The sequence below is a fragment of the Chiloscyllium plagiosum genome, unplaced genomic scaffold (genome assembly GCF_037043375.1).
Source record: "Chiloscyllium plagiosum isolate Xiang-an unplaced genomic scaffold, Cpla_swu_hap1 HiC_scaffold_16, whole genome shotgun sequence".
Taxonomy (NCBI): domain Eukaryota; kingdom Metazoa; phylum Chordata; class Chondrichthyes; order Orectolobiformes; family Hemiscylliidae; genus Chiloscyllium; species Chiloscyllium plagiosum.
Genome location: NW_028270154.1, coordinates 55,760,337 through 55,777,235, shown reverse-complemented (window position 1 = coordinate 55,777,235; position 16,899 = coordinate 55,760,337). Strand labels below are relative to the sequence as shown.

The following is a 16,899-nucleotide window of genomic DNA, read 5'->3' as shown; positions in this document are numbered from 1 at the left end:
CGGGTACCCAGCAGCAGGTGTTAGGCACATTGAGTAGCAAACCAGGGCTCTAGTCTATGTTTTAGGAACCCCACTCAAACTTCCTGCTCATTTAGAGCAACATGGTGGCTCAGTAATTAGCTCTGCTACTCACAGTGCTAGGGACCTGAGTTCAATCACAACCTTGGGGGACTGTGTGGAGTTTACACATTCCCCCATGTGTGTGTGGGTTTCCTCCAAGTGCTTGGGAATTTTTCCCACAGTTCAAAGATGTGGGGATTAGATTGATTATCCAAGCTTAAATGCTCCATTGTATCCAGTGATGTGCATGTTATGTGGACTATCCATGGTAAATTCAGGATTATGGGGATAGAGGGGGGGTCTTGGTGGGTTGATCTTCAGAAGGTGTGGATTCAATGGGCCAAATGGTCTCTTTCTGCCCTGTAGGGATTCTGTGATTTGGTGGAAGTCTATGCTACACATGCTCAAATCAACTTTTTTTCCAGAATGCACAAGCTAAGGCCATCCAGAAAAAGGTCGGTTAATTATTTTTATTAACTATTGTTATATTTTATGCAGGCAGGAGAATAGGAGGTGCCCCATAAGTACTGCACATTTTCAGCTCAGGCTCCTCTACTGTCAGTTCAGGTTCCCCTGCTTCAATCACCTATTTATCTATGGGCTGATTTAGCTTTACAGCTGGCTGAATTGCTCAAAGCTTTGGCTGTGAGCTGCATTGGGGAGCCTGATTTACATCTGCAGCTCACCTGTTTTGTGTAGCCTACCCCAGCCTCACATCCCTCCCGAAATCTGTAATCTCCCTCTAGACGACCAACACTCCCTATCTCTGTAATCCCCCTCCACCCTCGCAAACCTCCCTAACTACGTAATGCCCACCCAGCTTCTCAACTCTCCCAATCTCTGTAATGAATGTTAGGTTCATATCTTCCAGCATGCATTCCTGACATGACTTGCATTTTGCCCCAGATCCTAGCACTACTTCAATTTCTTAAATTTCTCCCCCAGCTGCCAGTTTCTGTGGTCAGTAAGGCAGTAACAGCAACACAATTTCTGAGAAAATGTCTTGAGTAAAATAACCAATTATCTTGAATATTAATTACTTCCTTATTTATTTTCTGGCTTTCCTTTCTCTTTTAACATATTTTAATGATCAGATAATTGTTAGTTGTTTTGATTCCTGTCCTGCATTTCTCGCCTAAACATTTCTTTTCCCAGAAAATTTGCTTTTTATTGCTTTTCTTCACCAAATGCTTTGCCTGAGTTTACTTCAGTGCTATTACTCTATTTTTATCTTCCCCCTTTAACACTGCTGAGTGCTTCCTGTCAATCACAGGGTTCATATTCTGAACATGTACAGATCCGTTCCCATACAACTTTTCCCACCCACTCTCAAATATTATTTAAGTTTTCATTAAACATATGATTTATTTTATTGATTGAATTGCACTAATCTAATATTGCAACTCCCAAGTAATAATAATTTAGCTTTTATTAAGTTTTGCTGTCATTTAGAATTTAACATTCTGTTTCATCTTTGCTATTCCCTATTTCATTTTCATGCTTCAAATGAGTGGTAAGTTATATCCTTCAATTCATCGTCCACTAAATTACTTGCTAATTTACTCTGCTTTTCTTATTTTCCAGATGAGAGAAATGTTTTATCAGTTATAGAAGTTTTACTCCTCTACTCTAGCATGCCTTTCTACAGCTTTAACAATAAACTTTTACCTTTTCCTCATTCTCGAAACAGACATTCATAACATACCTATTCCTGGATGTTAAAGAGCAAACATATTTGGCTCGAGCTGATTTCTGCTATTTTGATTCATTATTGATTTTGACATTTTGATTCATTATTGCCTATCTGCATTGGAGTTTTTTTGTTTAGTATCACTTTTTTGTATAATTTTTCAATTTATTCAAATGTTCTCTCCATTCAATGTCCTTCGTCATGATTTTTAATGTCAACCTCCCACATTAGATGCCTGTTGATTTGTCATAGCTACAGACGTTACATATTTAAGAGATTGTGCATTACCTTTATTAAAATATACTTGTATTTCATAATTTGTGCATACATAAAAAACATTCACATTTTAATAAAACACGACAGACTTCAACTAACCACAGCCAACCACTTACCAGGGTGGTCAAAAATGATTGTATTTAACATCTCAAAGATTCGTTTAGTCTCCTGTTTGATGGTTGATATTGTGTTTTCGTCAAGTTTCTTCCAGGACACCTTCAATTTTTCTACTTCAGTGTTGTTGTTTGAAATCCTGAAATTGTTTTGCAGCAGTTAGAATTAAACCAACTATTTCCAGTTAATATCACCTTTTCCTCAATCTCAAAAGTATATTTGATTTTGCTGTGTGCGTTACTGTCAAGCAAGTTTCAAATGTTTTAAAACAAATATGTTCCTAAAAGAAATGATATTGCTTTTATATTTTCTATAAAATCACCTAATTAATATTGATGTTGAAAAGCCTTGTTACATCAGTTATACTTATTGTTACTGTGGCAAAAATGATGCAGCGTTATTTCATCCCTTCTCCTTACCCATACTGAAAAAATGTGTGAGAATTAGTAACAATGCCACAGGGAAAATAAACATTATAAATCCGAGTTAATTAAAGATTGTTTGTCCAAACAACTTGTTAGATTGGTTGCAAAGTGGAATGATAATCATTTGACATAAAAGTTCAAACCTCATCAGTCAGGCATAGATATCTGCATTTATATACTGAAAAAATTCAGATCCATTATAAAATCAACTATGCAGTCTGACAAGGAGAAAGCAAAAACATTATAAATACTTAGCAAATCTAGTAGCATCTGTGCAGAAAGAAACAGAACTAATGTTTCAGCTTATGACCTTTCAACAAAACTGGGAAAACTTCAGAACTTAATCAGTCTTCCACAGGTGAAATTGAAAGTGTGGGCAAAGTATTAAAAGAAAGGTTTGTGATCATACAGGGGTGTGCTCATTTAGTCTCAAACTTATTTGCATGCCTTGGTTTTCATCCTGTTTTTCTCTTGCTATTTGTTTTCTGATGATATTTTTCAAAATATTCCACCATTTCCACCCTCTCTGGATACATATTTGTTACTTTATTTGTTTAATTATTATTCTTTTCAGTCTTGCAACACTAATTTTTTTTTTCATTTAATGTCTTCTTTCTTCTGCCATTTACAGACATTCCTTTTTATTCTTTTTCCACTCTCCTTCATTTCCTTAAAACCTAATGCAATCTTAAATGTTTTGAGTTCTGATGAAAGATCATTGACATGAAATATTAATTCTGTTTCTCTCTTCACAGATGCTGATTGATCTGATGAGTATTTCCAGGATGTTATATTCTCATTTCAGACTTCCAGCATCTGAAGTATGTGGATTTTGAGATTATCTGAACATCTAATTGTCCAGGAGTTCATATATAATAGCCCTACTTTATGTTGTTCTTCAGGGACTTGAAGATTAATTCTGCTCCTCTTGCCCCATGAATATAATTTCTCAGTACTGCTTCACCTCAAGGTAAAACTGAGAAAGTGGGTCATACCACATGCTGCTCTAAATTTGCATTGAGTTCCTACATTTGCATTGAATTAAGAGTTTTTTTGTTTGATACAGTCAATGCATTTGGGAGAAGAAGTCCCACTTAATCTGGCAGCCAACTAAGAATGCAGCAGTTATTTTAACTCCATCATTACTCCATTTCCACAGGATGAGCTGAGTCAATATCAGCCTTTCCCCTTGTGCTTACCAATATCAGCTAAAATCCTACCTTTCGTAAGTAGATTTGAAATCCTGGAAAATAAATCAAAATATTTAAATGTAATTGAAGCTCATATTATTAATTACATCTTTCTCATTAATATATGACAGTGAAATTCAAGAAATTAATAATGTCATAAACATAATTGGTATATAGAGTAACATTGTTTGGCAAATTCATCTACACACTATAATACTGCAGGGAAAATATGCAAAAATGTCCTCACCATTGTAACTGCAGCAGATGTACGCAGATTAAAAATTATTTCAAAACTGCAATATTTCAAAAATCTAGTTGATGATCCCTAGGTAGTATAATTTATATTTTTGAAATTAAAGTTCTAACTGCAGATAACTGGTCCATCCAATTAAGAAAATGGTAAAAATAATTCTGATGAAAATACAACTCTGAAAAACTTGGGTTAGCATATTTAAAAGGCAGCCAGTGTGCTTGTCTTGCAATGTCAGAGCTCATAGCGAAAGAACTTTAAGAAGGAATAATTGAAATCTAGGTTTTTAATAGAGCCAAGACGACTTCAGAGACAGAGAAACTATATTCATTAACAATATGATTTGTTCATGTTAATTGTAACTTCAAAGAACATGAAATAAACTGGTTGTCATTTCTGTTTGAGATTATTTGTTTGACGAACCTGTGTAGAGTTCTGCTTGGAGGATATTGGCAAGTACGCATAAAAAAGTGAAAATCTATCCAAAATACATTTTCAAACAGCATAATAAACTGACTTTATCAATAAAATTATGTTAAATTATTAAGTTGAATCTACTACCTTAATAAAAAACAATGGATCTTTTTGATTTTTCAGGTCTTGTACTTCCTGAATGAGGTGAGTAATAACTTCTCTTTTAATTTCTAATTCTTGTATTTTCTTTAGGACTTTTGAAAGATTTATATTTTTTTCTGTTATAACCGTGTCTAAAATTTGCTTTTCTTGTTTGGTCAACAGCATCCTAATTTCTTGAAACAAGTCAGAAATCTGTTTTCTCAAAACAGCACTGTCTTTCTGTAATGAAAGAAATAAAAAAAACTTATCAATAAACAAGAACAAAATAACTGATTCTTGCATTAGGAGTAAATCAACAATACATGCAACGTAAACTTTCCTCAAACAATGAATTAAACAGGCATCAAATTGCTACCAGGTTCTCATCATTAAAAAATCATTTTCCATGTCACTATGCTATGATATATTTAATAGTTATCTGTTGTTACAAATAAAATTAGGTGAAATTTTACATCAAATGCTGAATACAAATCCATTTACGCTTTCCACTCACCATATTGACACTCAGAAACACAAGAACATTTGAATAAATACTTTGCATCACTCTTCGCAGAAGAATACCCTAATGGCATTGTAAAGTTAGTAATTAATCAAGGTGTAAAAAGAGGAGAAAAATAAATACAATGATTATCACTTCCTAAAAAATACTAGGGAAACTTTTGGGGCTGAAGATCAATAATTCTCCTAGACCTGATGAGATGCATCCTATGCTAGTAAAAGAAATAGCTACAGAGATAGTGGGTGCACAGACAGTAGCCTTCCAAGAATCCTTAATTCCTAAAAATAGTTGCAGAGAAACCTAGCTGGGTAGCTCTTTCAGGAACCATGATGGATCGAATGGCTTCCTTCTGTACATTAAAATTCTATGATTGAAAAACTGCCAATGTAACACTTTTTTTGAAATGAGGAGACAGAAAACAGGTAACTATAGAATGGTTAGCTTAACTTCTGTTATTCTATTACAAAAGTTCCAGTAGCAAACATTTCGATATACATAATATGATCAAGCAAAGTCAGCATGGTTTTATGGAGCAGATACCAGGCCTGACAAATTTACTAGAATTCTTTGAGGAAGTGACAAGTGGGAGAGTTAAAAGGGAAGCTGAAGAGGTAATATACTTGGATTTTTCAGACAGCGTTTGAGAAGGCACCACACATTAGGCTACTTAATAAGTAGGTGGGATGGTTAGCTCAGTGGTTCGCACTGCTGCCACAGTGCCAGGGACACAGGGCGACTATCTGTGTGGAATTTGCACAATCTCTCCATGTCTGTGTGGGTTTCCTCCCACAATCCAACATTGTGCAGGTTAGGTGAATTGGCTGTGTTAAATTGTGCATAGTGTTCAGGGATGTGAAGGTTAGGTGCATTTGGGGTAAATGTAGAGTAATAGACCCAGGGAATGGGTCTGGGTGGGTTACTCTTCAGAGGGTCAATGTGAACTTGTTGAGCTGAAGGGCCTGTTTTCACACTTTAGGGATTCTATGAAAATTTCTATGAAAGAACCAATGGTGTTAAAGTTAGTATATTAACATGGATAGAGAATTTGCAAAAGTTATAGAAGATAAATAGTTGAGATAAAGAGGACATTTTTAGGTGGCAACCTGTAATTGGTGGAATGCCACAGGTGCCACAATTATTTACAGTATACACTAATGATTTGAATGAGGAAGTTAAAAATCACACAACACTAGGTTACAGTCAAACAAGCTTATTTGGAAGTACGAGCTTTTGGAGCGCTGCTTCTTCTACCTGATGAATATGGAATCCCTACAGTTAGCACTGCTGCCTCACAGTTCCAGGGACCTGGGTTTGATTCCAGCCTTGGGCAACTGTCAGTGTGGAGTTTGCACAATCTCCCCATGTCTGCATGGGTTTCCTCTGGATGCTTCAGTTTCCTCCCACGGTCCAAAAATGTGCAGGTTAGGTGAATTGGCCAAGTTGAATGGCCCATAGTGTAGGTTAGGTGCATTAGTCATGGGAAATGTGGAGTAATAAGGTCGGGGAATGGGGGGTCAGTGTGAACTTGTTGGGCTAAATGGCCTGTTGCCACATTGTAGGGATTCCATGATATTAACCTTACCTAATTCTAGAATCTCATTAGATGTTTTGTATTTCTCTCTTTCAAACCCAAAACTGAACTCCACCATATATAATCTCCATTAGGTAAATATTCTGACATCATTCTCATTGCGTATTATCAGATGTGGCCCTTATCAGATTGAGGGAATCTTGTTACAGAAAGCTATCACACTCAGAATTTCTCCATTTCTTTAAATGAGTTTGCTTATTTGTCACAATCTATAAAGCACATGTTAATTCCTGATTAAATCAATCTGTCTTTACTACATATTTGTATGATCTAAGCATTAATCTGTTCTGTCACAATATAGCTGCAATTGGGTTGGAAGGGGACACTATATACAACTGGATGCTGTTCTCTTTCTTAATTCTATACTCAGTACAATGTCTTAGCTGAAAAATATGTTGCTGGAAAAGTGCAGCAGGTCAGGCATCATCCAAGGAGCAGGAGAATCGACGTTTCGGGCATAAGCCCTTCTTCAGGAATGAGGAAGGTGTGCCAAGCAGGCTAAGATAAAAGGTAGGGAGGAGGGACTTGGGGGAGGAGCGTTGAGAATGCGATAGGTGGAAGTGGGTTAAGGTGGTGATGGAGAGGTCGGGAAGAAGATTGCAGGTCAAGAAGGCGGTGCTGAGTCCGAGGGTTGGGACTGAGATAAGGTGGGGGGAAGGGAAATGAGGAAGCCGGAGACTTCCCCCTCTCTGAAGATGAAAGATTAGTCCTCAGCAGAGGCCTCACCTTCATCCGCCTACACTCCCGGATTAACGAGTTCAACACGCGGCGAGACATCGAACAATTCTTCCGTCGCCTTCGCCTCCGCGCCTACTACTTCAACCAGGATTCTCGCCCATCCTCTGACGACCCCTTCTCCTGCCTCCAACATACCCCATCCACCTGGACACCCCGTGCTGGCCTCTTACCCGCCCTCGATCTCTTCATAGCCAACTGCCGCCGCGCCATTGACCGCCTCAACATGTCCACCCCCTTACCCACTCCAACCTCTCACTCTTGCAACGTGCAGCCCTCCACTCCCTCCGCTCCAACCCCAACCTCAGTATCAAACCAGCAGACAAGGGAGGTGCGGTAGTAGTTTGGCGCACCGATCTTTACACTGCTGAGGCTAAACGCCAGCTCGCGGACACCTCCTCCTACTGCCCCCTTGACCATGACCCCACCGCCCACCACCAAACCATCATCTCCCAGACCATCCATAATCTCATCTCCTCAGGGGATCTCCCATCCACCACCTCCAATCTCATAGTCCCACAACCCGGACCACCCATTTCTACCTCCTGCCCAAAATCCACAAACCTGACTGCCCCAGCCGACCCATTGTTTCAGCCTGCTCCTGCCCCACTGAACTCATCTCTGCATACCTCGACACGTTCCTGTCCCCCTTAGTCCAAGAACTCCCCACCTACGTTTGGGACACCCCACCCACGCCCTCCACCTCCTCCATGATTTTCGCTTCCCCGGCCCCCAAGCCCTTATCTTCACCATGAACATCCAGTCCCTATACACCTCCATTCCCCATCACGAAGGCCTAAAAGCCCTCCGCTTCTTCCTTTCCTGCCGACCCAAACAGTACCTTCCCACTGACACCCTCCTTCGACTGACTGAACTGGTCCTCACTCTGAACAATTCTCTTTCCAATCCTCCGACTTCCTCCAAACCAAAGGAGTAGCCATAAGCACCCGCATGGGCCCCAGCTATGCCTGCCTCTTCATAGGATATGTGGAACAGTCCATCTTCCGCAGCTATACTGGCACCATCCCCCACCTTTTCCTCTGCTACATTGATGACTGTATCGGCGCTGCCTCGTGCTCCCACGAGGAGGTTGAACAGTTCATCCACTTTACTAACACCTTCCACCCTAACCTCAAATTTACCTGGACCGTCTCAGACTCCTCCCTCCCCTTCCTAGACCTCTCCATTTCTATCTCGGGCAACCGACTCAACACAGACATTTACTGTAAACCGACCGACTCCCACAGCTACCTAGATTACAACTCCTCCCACCCTGCCCCCTATAAAAACGCCATTCCATATTCCCAATTCCTTCACCTCCACCACATCTGCTCCCAGGAGGACCAATTCCAATACCGAACAACCCAGATGGCCTCCTTCTTCAAAGACCGCAATTTCCCCTCAGACATGGTTGACGATGCTCTCCACCGCATCTCCTCCACTTCTCACTCCTCTGCCCTTGAACCCCGCCCCTCCAATCACCACCAGGACAAAACCCCACTGGTCCTCACCTACCACCCCACCAACCTCCATGTACAGCGTATCATCTGCCATCATTTCTGCCACCTCCAAACGGTCCCCACCACCAGGGATATATTTCCCTCCTCTCCCCTATCAGCGTTCCGAAAAGACCACTCCCTCCGTGACTCCCTCGTCAGGTCCACACCCCCCACCAACCCAACCTCCACTCCCGGCACCTTCCCCTGCAACCGCAAGAAATGCAAAACTTGCGCCCACACTATCCCCTTACTTCCCTCCAAGACCCCAAGGGATCCTTCCATATCCAACACAAATTCACCTGCACCTCCACACACATCATTTACAGCATCCGCTGCACCCGATGTGGCCTCCTCTACATTGGGGAGACAGGCCGCCTACTTGCGGAACGTTTCAGAGAACACCTCTGGGACACCCGCACCAACCAACCCAGCCGCCCCGTGGCTGAACACTTTAACTCCCCCTCCCACTCCACCAATGACATGCAGGTCCTTGGCCTCCTCCAATCACCAGACCATGGCAACACGACGCCTGGAGGAAGAGTGCCTCATCTTCCACCTAGGAACCCTCCAACCACAAGGGATGGATGCAGATTTCTCTGGTTTCCTCATTTCTGCTCCCCCAACCTTATCTCAGTCCCAACCCTCGGACTCAGAACCGTCTTCTTGACCAGCAATCTTCTTCCCGACCTCTCCACCCCCACCCCCTCTCCAGTCTGTCACCCTCACCTTGACCTCCTTCCACATATCGCATTCCCAACGTCCCTCCCCGAAGTCCCTCCTCCCTACCTTTTATCTTAGCCTGCTTGGCACACCTTCCTCATTCCTGAAGAAGGGCTTATGCCCACGTCGATCCTTCTGCTCCTTGGATGCTGCCTGACCTGCTACGCTTTTCCAGCAACACATTTTTCAACTCTATCTCCAGCATCTGCAGTCCTCACTTTCTCACAATGTCTTAGCTCCCTCTTTACTTCTTATTATATGGGAGGTAGGATGGAATGCGTGGGGATTGGCAAGACAGATTGTGACTCCTTGATGTATTCTTGCCACATTAAAGTATTTTACCAATGGATGACCAAATTCAGAGAGGCTGCCTACAGCAGCAGAATTGGATAGCTTTCCACCACATATTGAGGTGGGTGATGAGGGTCATGAGTTAAAGAAGATGCCACAGGCAGAGAAGAGAACTCCTATGTTTGCTGTGTATTCCCCACCCCACCCAATCTAATTGCTGGATAGCTTTATCTTCCAATCCTTAGCCCCATACTTTCTAAATTTTTAACATAGATACTGCAGGCCACAGCAGTGAGCACCTGTCCCAGTGGTGCTCTTTGGCCTTGTAAAATCCAGCCTACAGCCCCTTATCATTTTAGGCCCTGATACGTGGTGTGTAAAATATATCTGAGCAAAAATTATCTGATCGCGTGGCTTTGATTACTGTGAGCAGTGATTACTTGTCCTCGTGTCCTCATTGTTGAGGTTATGAAGGTAGATTTGTGGCATGATCCACAAAGTTTTTCTGAGCATAACCTCCTATAATAAAAGGAATTTCATCTTTGCGCACTAATGTTGCTTTCCTCTTCTATCTGATACTCCTTAACACCTTAGAAACTTAACCAAAACACCCATTAACTTTTAAAATTTCAAAGAATACAATCCTGATCTGTGCAATATCATTTTCAAATTTATCTCCGAACATTCAGGAACAGTTCTGGTAAATATACAGCACTCCTAGGAAGGCTGGTACATCCTTTTGGTGCCCAGAACTGAGAACATCATTCCACATTTGATTTAACCCAGGCTTCCATAGTTGCAACATTATGTCTGTCCTGTGAAATGTAGTCCTTGAGATACAAAAGCTAACGTTCCAATAGCAAATGCAGATACTCCGAGGACAATGTCTACTTGTCTTCTTGTCACAAGACGGAGGCAGCAGAGTAACAGCATTCAGGCTCAGGTCCTGAGCTCGGGCCTCATCTCTTTCCATCTTCCTTTCTTTTGTGTTTCCTTTCTCAGCAGGAGCAGTTCCTTCCTGGAGCGTCGGCTGCACTTCCTTCCTAGAATGTCAGCAGTGGCAGTAGTGGTACCCGAGAGTGTCGACAGCGGCTGGTTTCTTTGCTGAAGCGGCGGTCCCAGGAGGTGGCAGGGACAGCAAAGAAAGGCAGAAGAGAGACGGGCTGCTTCAGCATAGTGGACCCAGTGTTGAGTTTGAGACCAGTTCAGGATCAGGTTGCTTCAGCAACACCTGCATTTCCGAAATTGGCCCACTCATGGCACAAAATGACAACGAAGATTGGCAACATGGTTCCAGTGGTGGTGACGCTGCTCCAAGGCATGGCCCAGGTACCTGATGATGGAAGTGGTGGCGTTCCGGCAGTGCCAGTGTGTGGGGACTCGGGGCACCTGAGAGTTCGCAGACTGAGGGATAAACTTTGTGACTCTGTTCTTCTGGCAACAAGGACTCATGGCGGAGGTGGGGAGTAATCTAGAAAATTCTTTATCTTTTTCTTTTGGCCATTTCTGTTATTTCTGCTTCTGTTTTAAATCCTGTCTTTTATATACCAAGATGGCACCAGAGAATGTGACTTTGTACACTTTTCAGTGTATTCCTGGACTCAAGTACATGTAACAATAAAATCTAAATCTACTTGCCTCACGGATATTGCCCCATTTACTCCATCCCTCACCTCTGGTGGGCCTATCCAGTCAATGAGATAGGAACACATCCAGGGATAAGAATGGAGTCATCTGACATGGTAGTAAATAGTTGAATTCACAGAAACAATTCTCTAACATGTTATTGCTTAATTATTCTGTGAAGCAGCTCTCTTTTTGACAACTAATTGTCAAAAGTTAGGAAGAAGTAGAAGGGTTGATTGGAATGGATTATTTCATTGTTGTCCAGCTTTAATACTTCAGTTGCTGCCAATGTGTCTCCTCGATATTTATTTTATTATTTGTTTTGCAGTAGTAGTTTAATGACAGAATAGTTTGCAAGGCCACTAAGCAAGACTATAAGTGTCGATCCTGTACTGTGGAGACAGGAAGTTTCCTTGTCTGAAGAAAATTGGTGTACTAGTTGGATAATCCCCATCTAAACACCCTGTAAATCATGGCTATTCTGTTCCCAGTGACCATGAGAGAATCAAATCTTGTCATTGTCCAGTTGTAGAGCCTCACATACAGGCCAGTAAATGCACAATTCCAAAGATGATCTTTTACTTACAGTCACCAAAATCAACATAAACATAATGAAGAGAGGTTGTAGGTCACTCCCACAATGCAAATAAAATTCTGACATCATGACCAATGACTATTTTACACTGGAATCTGGTGTCCATTAGATCTTATCTCCCTTATAGAACTGACACAGCTGAGACGTGTTATGCACATGGACAGCTTCCTCCTCATCCTTAGTGCCCTTGTGTGTCTCCCCCTCAAAAACTGCTGCTGTTCCCTCAGTTCAGCAGCATCTAGAAATCACCTCACCTCACATCGACAGCATTCCAGCATAATGGGGCACACTCTATCCAGTCTATGTTGCAGGGGGACACTTGAGACTGGTCCAAGCAGCAGAATCATATCTTGACCATCTCTATCCTCTGTTTCACAGCCCTGGTCAAAGCATGGGCAGCATTATATCTGTGCTCTGCATCAGTCCAGAGGTTGTGCAATGGCGCCATTAGCCATGGTCACAGTTACCAGCCTTATGAGGCACCTGGACCCTCCAACACACCAGGTTCAAAAGAGTACTCTGGGATGTAGCAACAATGGTGGTTGCCAGGGTAACAGGCAGACACCCAGGAAGAGGTAATAGTGATCCCAGATTATCATCACATTAAAGGAAAGCAACCCCTCCTTATTGATGAATTCCAGTGTTATAATATGGTCCTCTCAGTATGTAATCAATGGCACCTGGGGAAGTCAGCAATATTTCCAAATCCTACTGCCCGGGCTATAACACTGACCTCATCATCAGAAGCAAAATAAACTGATGAAATCTTACAGAGATGGCATCAGACACTGTGCTAATGCATGTGTGGGTGGACAATTAAGAGATCAACCACAGGGCAGTGACATAGAAGTTCAAAGCTGTTGTCACCTTCATACCTACTGGGAGAGGATAGCCTCCCTTTCACTCTAGCAACTGATAAAATGCCATCATGGTGTCCCAGGATATAAAAAAACCTGCGACATGACCATGCCTTGCTTAAATGTTTATGTATTTGTGCTGAAGATGAGGTTGGGGGAGTGGAGAAAGAGGTGAGCAGAGAGGTGGAGATGGAGCTCAGAGAGAGAGCAAGAGTGAGTGAGAGACAGAGACAGAGACAGAGACAGAGAGAGAGAGGGAGAGAGAGCAAAGAAGTAGGCAGATGAGGGGATTATTAATACTCGACCAGTACAGACGAGAAGCTGAATAAGTGATAATGAGATCTGAGAGTAGGAGAGAGTAGGTAGGTTGTGCTGAAAGCAGTTCATGTCATAACAGGACTAGATGTGGGGATAGTTAAAAAACATGGTAGAATGAAATCAGGCTCTAAAGTTATTGAACCCGATATTGGGTCCTAGGGACTACAGGGTTCCAAGCAGAAAAATGAGATGCTGTTCTTTGAGTTTGCACTGAGGCTTACTGGAGCAAGTGCAGCAGGCCTGCAACAGAAATGTTGGCCAGGGAATATGGTGATATATTGAAGATGCAGGCAACTGGAAGCTCAGAGTTATTTTTACAGACAGAATGTAGGTGTTCTGCAAAGTGGTCACCCGTGTCTGTGTTTCATCTCCCAGTGTAGGGAACTCATTTTGAACATTTAATACAGTAGACTAGATCGAATGAACTGCAAGTAAACTGCTGATTCACCAGAATGGTGTGTCTGGGGCTTTGGATGGTGAAGTGGTGGGAGGTAAACAGGCACGTATTACACATTCTGTATTTGCAGGGAAAGGTGTCATGGGGCTATGAGGATATGTTGTGATTGGAGGAGGATTGGACCAGAACATCCTAGAAGGAATGGTCCCTGTGGAATGCTGACAAGGGAGAGGAGGAGAATATGTGTTTTGTTGTGGCATCCTGCAGGTGTCAGAAATGGCATCTTACAATACTTTGGATGCAGAGGCTGATGGGTGGTAAACAAGGAATGGACAACAACTCTCTTGCTATTGTCAGAGGGAGGGGAAAGGGTGAGGGCAGAAGTGCAGGAGATGGGTTGGACACGGCTGAAGGGCCTGCCAAACACAGAGGCAGTGAATCCTGGATTGAGGAAAAAGGTGGACATTTCTGAGTGCTGCACCATCTCCCACCTCCCGTCATTATAACAGATGTAACAGAAACGGAGAAACTAGGTGAATGGGATGCAGTCCTCACCGGAAGCAGGATGTGAGTTTATATAGTTCAGTTAATTGTGGGAATCGACGGGGTTGTAATAAATAATGGTGGTCAGCCAATGGCCAGAAATGGAAACAGAGATGTCGAGGAAGAGAGGGAGGAATCAAAGATGGAGCAGGTGAAGGTGAGAACAGGGTGAAATTTGGAAGCAAAATTGATAAACCTTTCCAGTTTGTATCAAGAGAGGGAAACAGCACCAATGATGTAATCAAAGTACTTGAGGGAGTGTTGTAGGGAAGGACCCCTGTAAGTTTGGAACAAGGAATGTTCCAGGTACCCCACAAAGACACAAACATAATGGGCCCAGGTGGGTATCTGTGTCCACGCCTTTGACCTGAACAAAGTGAGAGGAGTTAAAGGAGATGTTGTTCAAAGGGAGAATGAGTTTGGTGAGGTGGAGAATGGTGAGGTGGAGGATGGTGAGGTGGAGGATGGTGGTGGAGGATGGTGAGGTGGAGGATGGTGAGGTGGAGGATGGTGAGGTGGAGGATGGTGAGGTGGAGGATGGTGAGGTGGAGGATGGTGAGGTGGAGGATGGTGGTAGTGGATGGGGACAGTTTAGGCCTTGTTTCCAGAAAGAGGCTGAGAGCCCTATGACCATCCTGATGGGAGAGTGTAGACATGTTAAAAGGGACCCAGCAGCCTCTAGGACTCAATATTGAGTTCAATAATTTTAGACCCTGATTCTGTCTTTTTAGTTTTTTTGTTATGACACAATTTGCATTCAGCACAGCCTATCCATTTTCTCCTACTCTCAGCTCTCATTGTCACTTATTCACTGTTTCTTCTGTCCTGTCCCCTCATCTGTATACCCTTTTCTTATCTCTCTCACTCTGGCTCCATCTTTACCTATCCGCTCACCTCTCCCCCAATATCCCCCAATCTCATCTTCAGCACAAGATGTTCCAAACACCATCATCACTGTCCTTGTATATGTCCTGTTCCACTGGCAGGGCAGTCACAGCAGAGGTGTAAGCACAGTGGTATACAGTTGGGAGGGAGTTACCTGGGTGTCCTTAACATTGACTCTGGATCTCTTGAAGTCTCATGCCTTCGGGTTTGGCATAGGCAAGGAAACCTCCTGCTGACACACCATCCTCCCTCGACTGATGAGCCTCCATACTGAACAACACTTGAGGAAGCACTGAGGATGGCAAGGGCACAACATGTACCCTGGATGGGGGATTTTGATGTCCACCACCAAGAATGGCTCGGCAGCAACACTAATGTTGAGCTGGTCAGGTCATAAAGGACATAGCTGCTGAACATGGTCTGTGGCAGGTGGTGAGGGAATCAACAAGAGGAGAAAATAGCTTGACCTTGTTCTTACCAATCTGTCAGCTGCAGATGCATCTGACCATGACAGTATCGGTAAGAGTGACCACTGCACAGTCCTTGTGGAGATGATGTCCTACTTTCACATTCAGATTACCCTCCATCATGTTGTGTGGCCTTATCAGTCTGTTAAATGGAAGAGAACTGAAACAGGTCTACCAATTCAAGACTGGACATTCATGAGGCACTATGGGCAATCAACAACAGCAGGATTGTACTCTGGTACAATCTGCAACCCCATGGCCTGGCATATTAACTGCTCAAGCATCAAGCAAGGGCATCAATCCTGGTTCAAAGGAGAATGTAGGAGGGCGTGTCAGGAGTAGCATCAGGCATTCCTGAAAATGAAACATCAACCTGATGAAACCACCAACAGGAGTATACCAAAGAGCATAAGCAGCACATGATAGATAAAGCTAAGTAATCCCACAAACTAAGAATCAAATCTAAGTTCCAAAGTCTTGCAATATCCAGTCATGAATAGTAGTGAATAATTAAACAATTCACTGGAGAAAGAGACTGTACAAATATCACAATTCTCAATGATAGAATAGTCCAAAATATTAGTTTAAAAGATAAGGCCTAAGTATTCACAACAATCCTCAGCCAGAGGTGGATGATTCATCTTGGCCTCCTGCAGTGGTCCCCAAATCACAGATACCAGTTGTCGGCCAATTCGAATCACTCCTCGTGATATCAAGAAACAATTGGAGGCACTGGATCTGCAAAGGCTATGGGCCCTGATCACATTCTGGCAATAGTATTGAAGACTTGTGCTCTAGAACTTGCCACTCCCCCGATATGAAGTTTCATTCAACCAAGTGCGGCATCAATGAGCCCCAGCAAAACTTAAATTGATGGGTATCAGGGGGCAAACTTTCTGCTGGTTAGAGTCATATCTGGCACATGGAATTTGGTTGTGGTTGTTGGAGGTCAGTCATCTCAGCTTCAAGACTTCTTGGAAAGAGTTCCTCAGGGTAGTGTCCTGGGCCCAACCACCTTCAGCTGTTTCAATGAGCTTCCTTCCATTATAAGGTCAGAAGTTGGGATGTTTGCCAATGATTGCACAATGTTCAGCATCACTTGCAACTCAGAGGCTGAAGTAGTCCATGTTCAAACGCAATAAGATCTGGAGAATATCCAGACTTGGGCTGAAAAGTGGCAAAAAACATTCACACCACACAAATGCCAGCAGACCATCACCAACAAGAGACAATCTAACTGCTACCCCTTGACATTCAATAGTGTTACCATCATAAAATCCCCCACTACCAACATC

At 42.7% G+C, this 16,899-nt stretch overlaps 1 protein-coding gene across 2 annotated transcripts in view; it reads right to left on the bottom strand.

Moving 5' to 3' along the window:
• The window catches only part of LOC122556712 (putative E3 ubiquitin-protein ligase MID2), a 100,154-nt gene that overhangs the window by 40,905 nt on the left and 42,350 nt on the right, over nucleotides 1-16,899 (bottom strand). For both annotated transcript variants that reach the window (XM_087995050.1, XM_087995049.1), the window contains exons 5-7: nucleotides 4,567-4,800; nucleotides 3,786-3,808; nucleotides 2,143-2,279 (exon numbers count right to left, since the gene is read on the bottom strand). In XM_087995050.1, coding sequence (XP_087851176.1) covers nucleotides 2,143-2,279; nucleotides 3,786-3,808; nucleotides 4,567-4,800 — 394 coding nt within the window. The remainder of the gene's footprint in view (nucleotides 1-2,142; nucleotides 2,280-3,785; nucleotides 3,809-4,566; nucleotides 4,801-16,899) is intronic.